The sequence below is a fragment of the Scyliorhinus torazame genome, chromosome 5, assembly GCF_047496885.1.
Source record: "Scyliorhinus torazame isolate Kashiwa2021f chromosome 5, sScyTor2.1, whole genome shotgun sequence".
Taxonomy (NCBI): domain Eukaryota; kingdom Metazoa; phylum Chordata; class Chondrichthyes; order Carcharhiniformes; family Scyliorhinidae; genus Scyliorhinus; species Scyliorhinus torazame.
The window spans coordinates 282,243,332-282,258,581 of NC_092711.1; the positions used below are offsets into that span (position 1 = coordinate 282,243,332).

The window sequence follows — 15,250 nt, forward strand, 5'->3', positions numbered from 1 at the left end:
TTTATCAATGACCTAGAGGAAGGCGCAGAAGGGTGGGTGAGTAAATTTGCAGACAATACTAAAGTCGGTGGTGTTGTCCATAGTGTGGAAGGATGTAGCAGGTTACAGAGGGATATAGATAAGCTGCAGAGCTGGGCTGAGAGGTGGCAAATGGAGTTTAATGTAGAGAAGTGTGAGGTGATTCACTTTGGAAGGAATAACAGGTATGCGGAATATTTGGCTAATGGTAAAGTTCTTGAAAGTGTGGATGAGCAGAGGGATCTAGGTGTCCATGTACATAGATCCCTGAAAGTTGCCACCCAGGTTGATAGGGTTGTGAAGAAGGCCTATGGAGTGTTGGCCTTTATTGGTAGAGGGATTGAGTTCCGGAGTCGGGAGGTCATATTGCAGCTGTACAGAACTCTGGTACGGCCGCATTTGGAGTATTGCGTACAGTTCTGGTCACCGCATTATAGGAAGGACGTGGAGGCTTTGGAGCGGGTGCAGAGGAGATTTACCAGGATGTTGTCTGGTATGGAGGGAAAATCTTATGAGGAAAGGCTGATGGACTTGAGGTTGTTTTCGTTGGAGAGAAGAAGGTTAAGAGGAGACTTAATAGAGGCATACAAAATGATCAGGGGGTTGGATAGGGTGGACAGTGAGAGCCTTCTCCCGCGGATGGAAATGGCTGGCACGAGGGGACATAGCTTTAAACTGAGGGGTAATAGATATAGGACAGAGGTCAGAGGTAGGTTCTTTACGCAAAGAGTAGTGAGGCCGTGGAATGCCCTACCTGCTACAGTAGTGAACTCGCCAACATTGAGGGCATTTAAAAGTTTATTGGATAAACATATGGATGATAATGGCATAGTGTAGGTTAGATGGCTTTTGTTTCGGTGCAACATCGTGGGCCGAAGGGCCTGTACTGCGCTGTATTGTTCTATGTTCTATGTTCCTTGCCAAAGTGGACAAGTTCACATTTTCCCACATTATACACCATCTGCCAATTTTTTGCCCACTCACTTAATGTATCTATGTCCCTTTGCAGGCTTTCTTATGCCTTCTTCACAAGTTGCTTTCCTACCTATATATGTGTCATCAGCAAAATTAGGCACCTGCATCTAAGTCATTGATATAAATTGTAAACAGTTGAGGCGCAGCACTGATTCCTATTGTAGTCCACCCATCACACCTTGTCAACCCAAAAAAGAGCCATTTTCCCTACTCTCTTCTACCGGATAGCCAACCAATTCTCTATCAATGCCGATATGTTACCCCTGACACTATGAGCTCTTATTTGCACAATATCCTTTCCCGTGGCACCTTGTCAAATGCCTTTTAGAAATCTAAGTACAACACATCCATAGATTCCCTTTTTTCCATATTGCTTGTTACTTCCTCAAAGAATTTTAACAAATTAGTCAAATGAGATTTCCCTTTCAAAGGACCATGTTGACTCTGCTTGATCGCGTTGGGATTTTCCATGTGCCCCACAATAGCCACCTTAGTAATAAATTCCAGCAATTTCCCTCCAACAGTTGTTAAGCTGTTTAGTTAGTTCTGATTAAGGCTCATCATCCACCTGAGCCATTTGGGGCAAATCCTGCTGTCTCTGGAAAACAAGGCCAAAAACAGGATTTACACCTGGTGCAAAGCAGTTTACGGTCTTCCCGTGCCCTTCCCGCTGCCGCGATCTGGATCTCGCCCAGAAGCGGATTTAAATGTATTTGAATTAATTTCAATCTCATTAGCACGACTGAAGTCAGAACTTCTGGCCGCCCACAATTTTCCGGCCCACCAGTGGCACCGATGGTCCTTACAAACATGGACCAGGTACGATGGATTCTGAGAGGGAGGAAGAGGTGAAAACCCCTCTCTACTTACATCCAAGGAGCACAAGGGCACAGCAGTCACTGGGCTAGATGCTGTGGAGGGTCCTTCAAGGGAGCTGGGGGTTGCGGGGGGGGGGGGGGGGGGTTGGTGTCCTGCTGGGCTGTAGGGAGCCAGGTGAGGAGTCTCCTCTAGCAATGGGTGTAGCAGTTGGTCTGTGAAGCTTGCCGTCTGCTTTCATGTAGGCTTGAGGGAGCCAGGTCAGGGGTCTTCCCTCGGGGTGGTGGTAGCGGTGGGTCTGTGCAGCCTTGAAGTCTGCTTTCTTTCATGTTTAACACCCCATAACAGGACAAAACACAGCTGCAGCCTGTCTGTCCCCAAATACTCTCACAGGACACAGCCATTCTGCAGCTTGTTTCTTAGGGAAGCAATTCATTCCCCTTGTAGCTTCAATGGACTCTGTAGTTTCACAGTTGCAGTATGCCTGGTTTTATCCCTTTGTACTTGCTTGCTTACATTCAATTTCATGCCCCATTGGCTTTTTGGAGCCTCGGTGGTTTAGCCAGCTGCCTTACTTTGAATTTCACACCCCATTAACTCTCAAGAGCTTCATTGCACACCTGGCTGAACTCAGTTTTCCCCCAATTTTTTTATTTCACTCTCCTTTATGACCGAGCTCTGTGGCTTGTTTGAAAGATTCCTCGAATGCACCCCTGGGCCCACCTGAGGCTCTGAGGCCATAGTAGCCCCCAGGATGGCAGTACATGGCAGGGCACCATGGCAATGCCAACCTAGCAGCAGCAAGAGTGTGCCTAAAGAGGACGGAGCCTCTAGAGAGACCCATCGGGAGGGCCCCAATGCCTGCAATCCATGGGGCGGGCAGGAGGGAGGGAGCTGGTGGCAGCGATCCTTAGAGTGGGGGGATCCCAATATGCATGGTAGAGGGCCAGTGGGGGTGGGAGGTGGCGGGGGGGGGGGGGGGGGGGGGGGGGGGGGGGGGGAGGAGGTCTTTAAATTTCATTTTGAGATTTGGGCACTCTTTTTGCATTTAGAATCCGCCTCTCGCAAAGCACGTCCCTGTTCAAAAAAGTGGCATAGAGTTCGATTCAACTAAATGGGAACAAAGTCCCACAGCAAGCGTGATTAGCCGTATGTTTCCCGGCACTTGCAGTACCAAGACACACACGGCCATACAACGCGACTGGCTGAAGCCACACATAGCCCCTCTTTGTATACTGTGTAGCGAGACATTGGGACACCATTTTAAAATTGTTTCCTGGGGCGAAATTCTCCCCCAACGGCGCGATGTCCGCCGACTGGCGCCAAAAACGGCGCCAATCAGACGGGCATCGCGCCGGCCCAAAGGTGCGGAATGCTCCCCATCTTTGGGGGCCGAGCCCCAACATTGAGGGGCTAGGCCGACGCCGGAGGGATTTCCGCCCCGCCAGCTGGCGGAAATGGCGTTTGTTGCCCCGCCAGCTGGCGCGGAAATGCGGCGCATGCGCGGGAGCGTCAGCGGCCGCTGACAGTTTCCCGGCGCATGCACGGGAGCGTCAGCGGCCGCTGACAGTTTCCCGCGCATGCGCAGTGGGGAGAGTCACTTCCGCCTCCGCCATGGTGGAGGCCGTGGCGGAGGCGGAAGGGAAAGAGTGCCCCCACGGCACAGGCCCGCCCGCGGATCGGTGGGCCCCGATCGCGGGCCAGGCCACCGTGGGGGCACCCCCCGGGGTCAGATCGCCCCGCGCCCCCCGGAGCCCGCCCATGCCGCCTGGTCCTGCCGGTAAATACCAGGTTTGATTTATGCTGGCGGGACAGGCAATTTCTGGGCGGGACTTCGCCCCATCCGGGCCGGAGAATTGAGCGGGGGGTCCCGCCAACTGACGCGGCCCGATTCCCGCCCCCGCCCAATCTCGGTACCGGAGACTTCGGCGGGGGCGGGGGCGGGATTCACGGCGGCCAACGGCCATTCTCCGACCCGGCGGGGGGTCGGAGAATGACACCCCTGATCTCCGAAGCCCGCAAAGTGATCACTCATGCTCCCCCCAGCCCAAACACACTATGGGAGGCCCCCCTCAACACCATGCAGGGCATCCCAACCTGATCACCGCATGTACAAAAATGCCAGCTTGGCACCCTGGCAATGCCCATGCCAGCTGTCAGTGCCACCTGGGCACCTTGGAAGTGCCAAGCCGGCAGCAAGGTGACACTGCCAGGATGCCCAGGTGGCACCAGCAGTGCCAGGGCAACAGCCTGCCCAAAGGGCATGCAGCTGGCAGCCTTTGATTCCCTGGGAGACCCTCATGAGTGCTGCTCCGTCTGGTCACTGTTTGCGGGGAGCAGTGCTGGCCCAAGGTCTCTGCGGCGAAGGGTCTGAATCTCAAAGCCTCAGGTGCCTCGGGAATCTGACATTAGAGTGAGACTAAATGTGATCCGCCCACAATGTGCAGGATTTACATCGCAACGTCTCGCAAGGTCGTGTTGGATCTTGCAAGGTGTTGCTAGCCGGGTAGATCCTGGGAGTGGGGTCTCCCGGTTTTTATTGGTCATGTTGTGCCGCAGTGAGCAGCTCTTCAGGTGCAGCGTGGCCATTGGATTGAACCCATGGTGTGGGAAAATCCAGTTGGGAAGCCTATCTGTTTCTCTGGGGAGAAACACGCCTGTTTTCTGATTGAACCAGGCACTTTGCCATTTTTGGGTAAATTCTGCTCATTATCTCTCTCAGTCTTTTTACCAATGCTACTTTATATGCTGAGGAAAGCAATAAATGTTGCCTATATGGGTTTTAAGAAAGTGTTGAATGAAGTACCACTCAAAAAGGCTGATTAGAAAATTTAACCCAAAAAGGTTAGGTGGATTGGCCATGATAAATTGCCCTTAGTGTCCAAAATTGCCCTTAGTGTTGGGTGGGGTTACTGGGTTATGGGGATAGGGTGGCGGTGTTGACCTTGGGTAGGGTGCTCTTTCCAAGAGCCGGTGCAGACTCGATGGGCCGAATGGCCTCCTTCTGCACTGTAAATTCTAATTCTAATTCTAAAATGAGATTGAGGCTCATGGAAGAGGAGGGCCAATATTAGTTTGAACAAAAAATGGCTTAAGGATAGAAAACAGAGAGTGGTGGTAATTGGTTTTTTATAGGCTAGAAAAAAGTAAGTGTTCTCTAAGGTTCAGTGCGAGGACCACTCCATATATAATATATATAAAATACATATTTTGTATGTATATATATATATATATATATATGACATGGGCATGGGAATACAGAGTAATATTTCTTAATTTGTCAATGATACCAAACCTGGAGGCATTGCAGGCAGTGAGGATGATACCAATTGACAGAACAGGACAAAGGTTAACCAGTATAATGGGCAGAAGGGTGGCAGATGAAATTCAATGCAGAGAAGTGTGAGATGATACATTTTGGCAGAAGGGATAAGGAAATAAATTATAGACATAATGGCACAGTTTTAAAGATTTCTGAAGGAGGCTGGACATATTGAGAGAGTAGTCAACAAAGCATATGTGGTCTTGAGCTTCATAAATAGAAGTATTGAATACAAAGGCAGGGAGGTTATGCTGAACAGTTAGAAGGCTGTGGTTAGGCCATGATTGTCGAGTTTTGCATTCAGTCCTGCTCACCACAGGGTGAAGGTCAGTGAGACGGCACAGAGTAGATTTAGCAAAATGGCTTCAGGCATGAAGCGAGGGTTTTTCTCCTTAAAGCATAGCACACTGAGGGGAAATTTGTTAGAGGTGCGCAATATTATGGCAGGTTTAGATGAGTATGCCATGAAAATCTGTTCCCATGAGCTGATGGTACCAGGACTTGGACTTTGAGCAAGAGATGCAGTGGGGAGAGTGAGGAAGAATCTTTTGATACAGTGTGTGGTAAAGGCCTGGAACTCACTGCCCAGGATGGTGGGAGAAGTGGATCTGATCAGTACATCAAAAGGAAATTGGATGGACATTCAAGGAAAATAAACTTGCAGAGCTTTGGGGAGGAGGAACAGGACTGATTGGGTTGCTGTTAAGCGTGCCGACATGGACTTGATGGACCAAATGGCCTTTGTCTGTGCCTCTATGGCTATCACAACCCTCGAGAGGAAAGCTGAGCCCTGAGACTGAATCATAGCTTTGAAATTATTACACTCAGTTAATGCTGCAATTTCATTGGTATTTTCACTCTTTGCGGTCAAAATCCTTGCTGCACGATAGGAAAATGCTTCCAGAAAAGCAACAAGTGCAGTATCTTGGAGAAACCATGATGAAGGAAAGTATCAGCAAAATCTGTGCCAGCCCCATATAAATTAATCAATCATTGAATAGGGCTAATGAGAACTGCTGTAAAATGCACAGTAAAGACAGCATCATGCAGCCTTGGAACCATTTGTTGTTCTGTCTTACACTCGCTGCTGCGAGGAGAATTTCACAAACAGCAGTGGAAAATTAAGCTTCACAATGATTTATCAAAGAAAAACTCACTCCTGTTTTTGCAGCTCCTAAGCCATGCGCTTAAAACTGATTTTGGCAACACAGCCAGTTTTGACATGTGGCAAAAGCTGTGGTCTTTACTGTCTAATTAGCAATAATCTGCACTGTTTCGATTTGCTACATTACCTCAGCTGCTGCTGGTGTTCAGGCAACATTGTACCAAAGGCAATGTATTATTCTTCCCTGGTATGAGGAAGAAAGGGCAATCATTTGCAAGCACCGCATGCATGATTGAGTAGAGACGGTCTAACCAATAACTGACAAAATATCAATCGTGAAATATTTGCAGTGCAGTAAACTGGATAGGATTTCGTCAGGCCTGATTAAAAATCCTTACTGGCATTCTATACTGTACAGCAGCCCTGATGAAAACAAAACTCCAGAAACATTTATTTGCAAATGTCTCTTTCTATAGATTTTCTGAGTTGCCCAGTGAATTGTGAAATTGCCCACCATGGTTATCTCAGGAATTGCCAAGCAGAATGCATTTTCTCGGTTAATTTCAGAATGCAGTTGTACTATGATTTATGTGTATAGTGAAGCATGTTGTAATGTTGAAAGAATGACTTCAGAGGCAGACCCGGATGTAACTGCAGCTAGTGGAGGGCCTCCAACTCGGTTTGAACTTGGCAGCACACTGGATCAAGTTAGAATTAAAAGGTGCTTAGGCTTTTCTTTCACTTCTTTCTTTAAACTTTAAATGTTTGAAAGTCCTGATGTACCTACCTTTGCTCTTGAGAAACTTTTACTGGCTGGGCTAGATCTTTTACACATGTGTGAGCATTGACAGGGATGTCTCATACCGAGCCAGAGTCTAATTTGCAACCAGCAGGTGGAATTTTCCACCAATGGGATGTTCCACTCCCGCCGAAGTCAATGGACTTTTAAATGGCTCGTCCCATTACCAACCCACCCTCTCCATGACAAGGCCATATCATTCAGCCCAGTGTAACGAACATCCTCGCTAATCTTCCTTTGTTGTATGAAGCTGGGCAGTTGCACTGCCTGGTCTCTTTAAGATTGTCACATGGACACAAATGCGCGCATCTTAAAAGAAAGGCTGTTGGTTTCTCACCTGCATAGCACATTCCTCATTGCTGCATGGCTGCACAGCAAAGAGGAAAATGCTATGCCGGGAACAAGCAGCACAGAGGGAATGTTGAGTTTTGTTTATTGCAGCTATTGGTTTCAGAGTGGCAGTACAGCTTTACTACCGCCTCGGAAGCAATTTTCTGACAGTGCCCATTTTGCTTATTATCTTTGTCTTACAGGAAAATGGTGCAATGGAAAACAAAATCAACTCAGGCAAGACGATGAAAGCTGTGAGAAAGAGCAAGCAAAATAAAAGACAAGCAAAGTGATGGTGAAACAATTCAGAAACCGCGAATAAATAAACAGAGCAAAGTAGAAAAAAGATTCCATGGAATAGAGTTGAGAGAAAAGATGGAGGAGTGGATTTTAGCTCCCTCCCTTCCGCTGCAAAATATGCGTGGCGCACAGGAAAAGATTTGCAAGATTTGCTGAATTTTTTTTTCATGGATGTGGGTGTTATTGGCAAAGTCAGCATTCATTCATTGTGTGTTAATTGTGGCTTTGAGAAGGTGGTTGTGAGCTGTCTTCTTTAACCACTGCAGTCACTGCAGTGGATAGGTTGGGAGTTCCAGGATATTGACTCAGTGATGAGAAAGGAACGACAAAAGCCTTCCAAGTCAGGACGGTGTTTGCATTGGAGGGGAACTTGCAGGTTTTGTTTTTTCTACGTGTCTGCTACTCTTCTCCTTCTAGGTGGAAGAGGTTGCAGGTTTGCAATGTGCTGCTGCAGAAACTTTGGCAAGGTGCTGCAATGCACCTAACAGATGATATATACTGTGGCCATGATGCACCAGTGCCAGGGGATACGGACATTTAAGGTGGCGGATGGGCTGACAATCTAGCAGGCTGCTTTAACCTGGATGGTGTCAAATGCGAGCTGCACTCATCCAGGCAAGTGGGAAGTATTTTGTCACACTCCTCGACCGGGATTCTCCCTTCTGGGGACTAAGTCACCACGCTGGTGGGAAAACTGTAGCCAACGACTCCGGCGTCAACGGCCCCCCAAGGTGAGGAATTCTCACCTTTCTAGGGGCTAGGTGGACGCCGGAGGGGTGGGCGCTGCACCAGCCAGCACCGAAGGGCCGGCGCGGGTTCGCACATGCGCAGAACGGCCAGTATGACCTCGCGCATGCGCGGAACGGCCGGCATGATCTCGCGCATGCACGGAACGGCCACCTTGATTCTGCGCACGCGCAGACCGGCTGGCGTATTTTCACGCATGTGCGGGGGGTTCTCCGCGCCGGCCCCGGGCAATATGGCGGAGCCCTAGAATGGCCCGGCGTGGAAGAAAGAAGTGCCCCCGCGGAACAAGCCCTCCCGCAGATTGGTGGGCCCCGATCGCGGACCAGGCCACCGTGGGGTCCCCCGCTGGGGTCGGATCCCCCCCCCCCCCCCCCCCCCCCGAGGACCGTCCCTGCATACTCACCTGCCAGGTCCCGCCGTGCGTGAGGTGAGTAATTTACGCCAGCGGGACTGGCCAATAACGGATGGCCACTCGGCCTATCGGGGCTCGGAATCCCACCGCCGCCCGAAAAACGGTGCCGGAGAATGCAGCAGCCGGCGCTGGGGCGACGGGGCGGGATTCGAGCCTCCCCCTGGGGGTCCGCCGACCCGGCGGAGAGTCGGAGAATCCCGGCCCTTATTTGTGCCTTGTAGATGCCAGTCAGGTTTTCGGAATCAGAAGGCAATTCATTGAATATTTTTAAGGCAGAGTTAGATAGGTTCTTGTTAGGTAAGGGAATCAATGGTTATTGGCGATAAATAGGAATGTGGAACTCAAAACACAAACAGATTAGCCATGAACTCATTGAATGGCGGAGCATGCTCGAGGGGCCGAATGGCCTAACTCTGCTCCTATCTCATATGTTCATATGAGTTATTAACCACAAAATCCCCAGCCTCTGACCTAGCCTTGTAGCAACAGTATTTATGTGGCTGATCCAGTTAAACTCCTGGTCAATGGTGACCCCCAGGATGTTGATGACGGGGGATTCAGTGATAGTAATGAGTATCAGGGTAGGTGGCTGAATTCTCCTGTTAAATATGGTTATTGCCTGGTACTTATGTGGTGTGAATGTCACTTGTAATCTATAAGCACAAGCCCGGATGTAGTCCAGGTCTTGCTACATGTGGGCGAGAACTGCTTCATTATTTGAGCTGTGCGTTGAGTCAATTTAGCAGTTTCCACTTTCCTGGTCCTTAATGTCTCCTCTTCACCATGTATGTCCAATCTCGACACCTCCATCCCCCACTAGGATGGCCCTGTCCCTCCGCTTCTTCCGTGAGCTGAGACCCAAACACTCTCCTTCCAACACACACTTCTCTGCCTGGCTGGACTTATTCTCACATTGAACAATCCAACCTTTACCTCCACTCATTTCCTCCAAATAAAGTTGTTGCTATGGGTACTCACGTGGTACCTCACTGTCTGTGCCTTTTGTGGGATGTCCCCCTTAGATCCTCTTCCTCACATTTTCTTCTGCTAGATTGATGACTATTGACTATTGACACCATCCCAGGAAAATGTCAACAAATTTGCTTCCGATTTATACTCTTCATTAGTGTCACAAGTAGGCTTACATTTACACTGCAATGAAGTTACTGTGAAAATCCCCTAGTTGCCACACTCCGGCGCCTGTTCGGGTACACTGAGGGAGAATTCAGAATGTCCAATTCACCTAATAAGCACGTCTTTCGGACGAAACCCATGCAGACACTAGGAGAACGTGCAGACTCCGCACAGACAGTGACCCAAGCGGAAATCGAACCCTGCCGCTGTGAAGAAACTGTGTTAACCACTGTGCTACTGCCCATATGTATTTGTCTAAATACCAATTCCTTTGGCTTCGTACCACCAGCACATTTTGCCATTTAATCTCTCTGGTCTTCCATCTTTAACAAACCAACCCTTTTTTTCCACATTTCTCCCATTACTTGCTTAAAACTTATTACATCTCTAATTTTTCCCAGGTATGATTAAAGTTATTATTGAAACATTAACTCTGGGCGGAACGGGACTCTGCTTCATTCACCGAGACCGCACGTAGGCTCATTTCCTGCACTAACGAGCTCAGCTGGTCAGTGCAGGAAGAAATGGTGCCCCAATCTCTGCACCTCTCCATCGTGGCCTCCAGACCTCCCTAATGCCACAACTTATCAATTAGGGGGTCATCAAACCCCTCGCACCCCACCTCATGAGTGCAGGGCACCCCTAGGCACCAATTCCCAGCATGGGCAAGATGCCACCTAGGCACCATGACACTGCCAGCGTGACAGTGCCCCTGTCAGCCTGGCAGTGCTACCTGAGCACCCTGGCATTGCCTGATTTTTAGACCCAGCGAGCCATAACAAGCCTCTCGTGAGATTTACCAGCCTCGTTGCGTCCTGAGTGGGGCGCGATAAGGCTGTTAGATTGCGCCCTTTGTTTCTCTTTGCACAGATGCTGCCAGATCTGTAGCAGATATTGCAGCATTTCCAGTTCTTGGGTGTCATTCTCCGACCCCCCGCCGGGTCGGAGAATGGCCGTTGGCCGCCGTGAATCCCGCCCCCGCCCCTGCCGAAGTCTCCGGTACCGGAGATTGGGCGGGGGCGGGAATCGGGCCGCGCCGGTTGCCGGGACCCCCCGATCAATTCTCCGGCGGATGGGCCGAAGTCCAGCCCAGAAATTGCCTGTCCCGCCGGCGTAAATTAAACCTGGTATTTACCGGCGGGACCAGGCGGCGTGGGCGGGCTCCGGGGTCCTGGGAGGGGGCGCGGGGCGATCTGACCACGGGGGGTGCCCCCACGGTGGCCTGGCCCGCGATCGGGGCCCACCGATCCGCGGGCGGGCCTGTGCCCTGGGGGCACTCTTTCCCTTCCGCCTCCGCCACGGCCTCCACCATGGCGGAGGCGGAAGAGACTCGCCCCACTGCACATGCGCGGGAAACTTTCAGCGGCCGCTGACGCTCCCGCGCATGCGCCGGGAAACTGTCAGCGGCCGCTGACGCTCCCGCGCATGCGCCGCATTTCCGCGCCAGCTGGCGGGGCAACAAACGCCATTTCCGCCAGCTGGCGGGGCGGAAATCCCTCCGGCGCCGGCCTAGCTCCTCAATGTTGGGGCTCGGCCCCCAAAGATGCGGAGCATTCCGCACCTTTGGGCCGGCGCGATGCCCGTCTGATTGGCGCCGTTTTTGCACCAGTCGGCGGACATCACAACGTTGGGGAAGAATTTCGCCCCTTGTTTCTGATTTCTTGTCACGGGAGACAGTGGTATAGTGGCAATGTCACTGAGCTAGTAATCCCGAGATCCAGGCCCATGCTCAAAGGGACATGGGTTCAAATATCACCACAGCAGCTGGTGGAATATAAGTTCAATTAATAAATCTGGAATTGAGGGCTACTCTCAGTAATAGTGACCATGAAACTATAATTGATTGTTGTCAAAATCAATCTGGCTCACTAATGAACATTAGGGAAGAAAATCTGCCATCCTTACCTGGTCTGGCCTACATGTGACTCCAGACCCACAGCAATGGTTGGATGTTAACTGTTCTCTGAAATGGCTGTCACAAGTCACTCAGTAAGGGCAATTAGCAATGGGCAACAAACGTTGGTCTTGCCAGTGACGCCCACATCCCATGAAAGAATAAAGGGAGAAGAAATTCTACATCTGCAGTTTTTGTTTTTTGTGCAGTAGAACGTGGTTTGGTGCAGAGTAAAGTTCTCTCTACTCTTCTCTGACTCTGACTATGTACCCACTAATTAATTTCAGAAGCAGACTCTCTGCTACACAAAGGCAACATTTTTCACACCTTACACAACTTAGTCTATGGTCTGTTTGCTTGACGATTGATGTCAGTTAGGTGCTGTGGGACAATAATCACTTGGGCACTGAATTCTGAGTTCCAAAATTAACTTCAATTGGACCTTCCCAGTAAACTGCCCATTAGACTCGGTTAGAGGTGAACTCTGAGGTGAAAGTTCAATTTCTAACTCATGTACCATTTAGCTATCCTCTGGCTCTGCCTTGCCAAATATCCATCATTCAATCAACCACAAAGGAAACACTTACCAGAGTAGCCAACATGTAGTGGTAACCTCGGATGTTCTTGCCAACATTTACTGCCTGTTTCAAAAAAGAAGAGAGTAGTTTGTGAAAATGTTTGAACAAATGTGAAAGTGCACTCGCACTACAAATGTTTTCGCCAACACAATGCGACAGGAGTATTATTCTGGTGAATCAGGGCTGTACAAGGTCTCCCAAGGCCAATATTTCTTTCATTCGGGTTAGTTCTGAAAATTGAATGCAGTGCATAGATGAAATCTGACCAAGACTCTATACAAATGATGCATAACCTTTTCACATTTACCTCAAATCCAGCTTCATAGAAAGGTCACGAATCCATTAGGTTTTTACTTTACCTTTTGACTCTATGCACAAGCTTTGACTCGATGCACCCATTTTTAGTGATTTGTGTACATTTGCAGTTGCACCCCTCTGCGCCTCATGGTTCCTTGCCTTGCACCATTAAGAAACTAGTCTGATTCAGATTTCATGACCCCACACTAGCAACATCAAACTTCAACTGCCACAGTTTTGCTTATCCACTGTGTCCCCTTGTAATTTCCTGTTTCTGTCGCCACAGCATGCTATATTTCTTACCAGAGTGCGATCTACAAACTTGAATATACAATTTTGGGGGTAAAAAGGGCACAATGCACACAAAGTTAGCAGTGGGGTGGCCTGCACCCAATCTACCCAGGCAATTGTCTCACAGCTGTATTCTTTAGACTAATTTTTTCTGGGTATCCCAGGCAGACAATTTCAATAGATCTAAGACCCCTTATGTATGTCAATGAGCAGCCTACTGCATGTTGAAGGACTCCTCTATGAATTAGTGTCTGACAAATGGAACAGGATCCTGGCTGTTCTGCTCAGAACTAAATGGTTCTTGTGAACGCCAATTAAAAATCCATGTTGTTAAAACTTCCTTTGAAAACTATTTTTGGTGGAGCAGATGTGCTCCAGTCGTCATGGTTGCCCCACTATCCTGTTTTCCATTCCAGCCTCCTCCCGGGACCTATTGGGCTGCGGTTAGTAAGACAAGTGGCCCAGTATTCAGTGTGTTTAATGCACAATCTGACTATAATTGGCCAACAGGCATAAAATTTGAATGAGGGGCGGGATTCTCCGACCCCCCCGCCGGGTTGGAGAATCGCTGGGGGGCGGCGTGAATCCCGACCCGCCGCTCCGACGGCAGCTGCCGAATTCTCCGGTGCTGGTTTTCGGGTGGGGATCACACCGCGCCGGTCGGGGGCTGTTGGCAGCGGCCCCCCCCCGGCAATTCTCCGGGCCCTGATGGGCCGGGCGGCTGCACGTTTTCGGCCAGTCCCACCGGCATGAAATGGACATGGTCCATCCCGGCGGTACCTGGCTTGGAGGGCGGCTAACGGAGTCCTCGAGGGGGCGTGGGTCGATCCGGCCACGGGGGCGGCCCCCGAGATGGCCTAGCCCATGATTGGGGCCCACCAATCTGCGGGCAGGCCTGTGCCGTGGGGACACTTCTTCCTTCCGCGCCGGCCTCTGTAAGACTCCGCCATGGCCGGCGCCGGTGGTTCTGCACATGCGCCATCTCGCGCCAGCCCACGGCGGCCCTTCGGCGCTGATTGGCGTGGAGGCAACCCCACCGGCGCTGGCCTAGCCCCTGGAAGTGCGGAGGATCAACTTCTGAGCGGCCCAACGCCGGACTGGTACGCGCTGCTCTTGGCGTCAATTGGCCAATTGCGGGAGAAACCCGGCCGAGGCCTGAGGACAAATTTCAAGTTGATATCAGGCCTCTTGGTTCAGGTGTGCCAGACTGCACCCTATCCCTACATCCCTTGATCCATGTCATTAATTCTATGTCGTTAAAAGCTGAGAACTTAACAATGAGGTCCTTGGAAATCATTATTTGCCACCGTCCACCAATCAGAGTATGTGTCCTATATCCCTAGCTTCTGTCTCTTTCCTTCCAACCAATTAATAACCCATTGCTCAAGGTTATTTCCAATTCTGGGCACTTCCATTTTTGCTACTAATCACTTGTGTGAAACTATATTGGATGAACTCCAGCAATCTCTGTAGACACCACCCATTGGTGATCTGCTGTGCTAGGGAACTCCTCAAAAAATGGACTGGATTAAACCTTGATTTACCTCAATTCCTGCCTTTTTGATAGTGCCCTGCGCTGTGATACTTGGCCTTTCAAGCTTGGTTTTCTCACTTTAAAATAAAATTACTTGATAGGAAAGTAGGAATGGACAGGGATAATTTGAGTTACGGAAATATGGCTTCTCTGGAAACATATCTCCAAAATCTAGACGAAGTTTCAATGTTTCCAATGTCTTAAAGCCCAATTCCTGCTGTGTAATCAGGGATCATAGAATCATAGAATTTACAGTGCAGAAGGAGGCCATTCGGCCCATCGAGTCTGCACCAGCCCTTGGAAAGAACACCCTACTTCAGCCCATGCCTCCACCCTATCCCCGTAAGCCAGTAACCCCACCAAATCTTTTTTTTGGACAGTAAGGAGCAGTTTAGCATGGCCAATCCACCGAACCTGCACATCTTTGGACTGTGGGAAGAAACCTGAGCACCCGGAGGAACCCACACAGACACGGGGAGAACGTACAAAGTCCACACAGACAGTCACTCGAGGCCAGAATTGAACCCGGGACCCTGGAGCTGTGAGGCAGCAAGCCTGACCACTGTGCCACATTGGGGCGACAGGGTGGGACAGTGCTGCCAGAAGGGATGCAGAAAGTCACCCTGCTTTTACCAACGCTTTATGTCTCTCCCTATTTTATTCTATGGGCCTTTTATCCTGGTGGCTGGCAACTAATA

General features: G+C 50.0%; 1 protein-coding gene across 6 annotated transcripts in view; it reads right to left on the bottom strand.

The window, feature by feature from the left end:
* The window catches only part of gria3b (glutamate receptor, ionotropic, AMPA 3b), a 626,694-nt gene that overhangs the window by 373,945 nt on the left and 237,499 nt on the right, over positions 1-15,250 (bottom strand). For all 6 annotated transcript variants that reach the window (XR_011946682.1, XM_072505636.1, XM_072505635.1 and 3 more), the window contains exon 5: positions 12,440-12,493. Coding sequence is in view for 5 of the 6 variants with exons in the window: in XM_072505636.1 (XP_072361737.1) it covers positions 12,440-12,493 (54 nt within the window). In the remaining variant the exon portion in view is untranslated. The remainder of the gene's footprint in view (positions 1-12,439; positions 12,494-15,250) is intronic.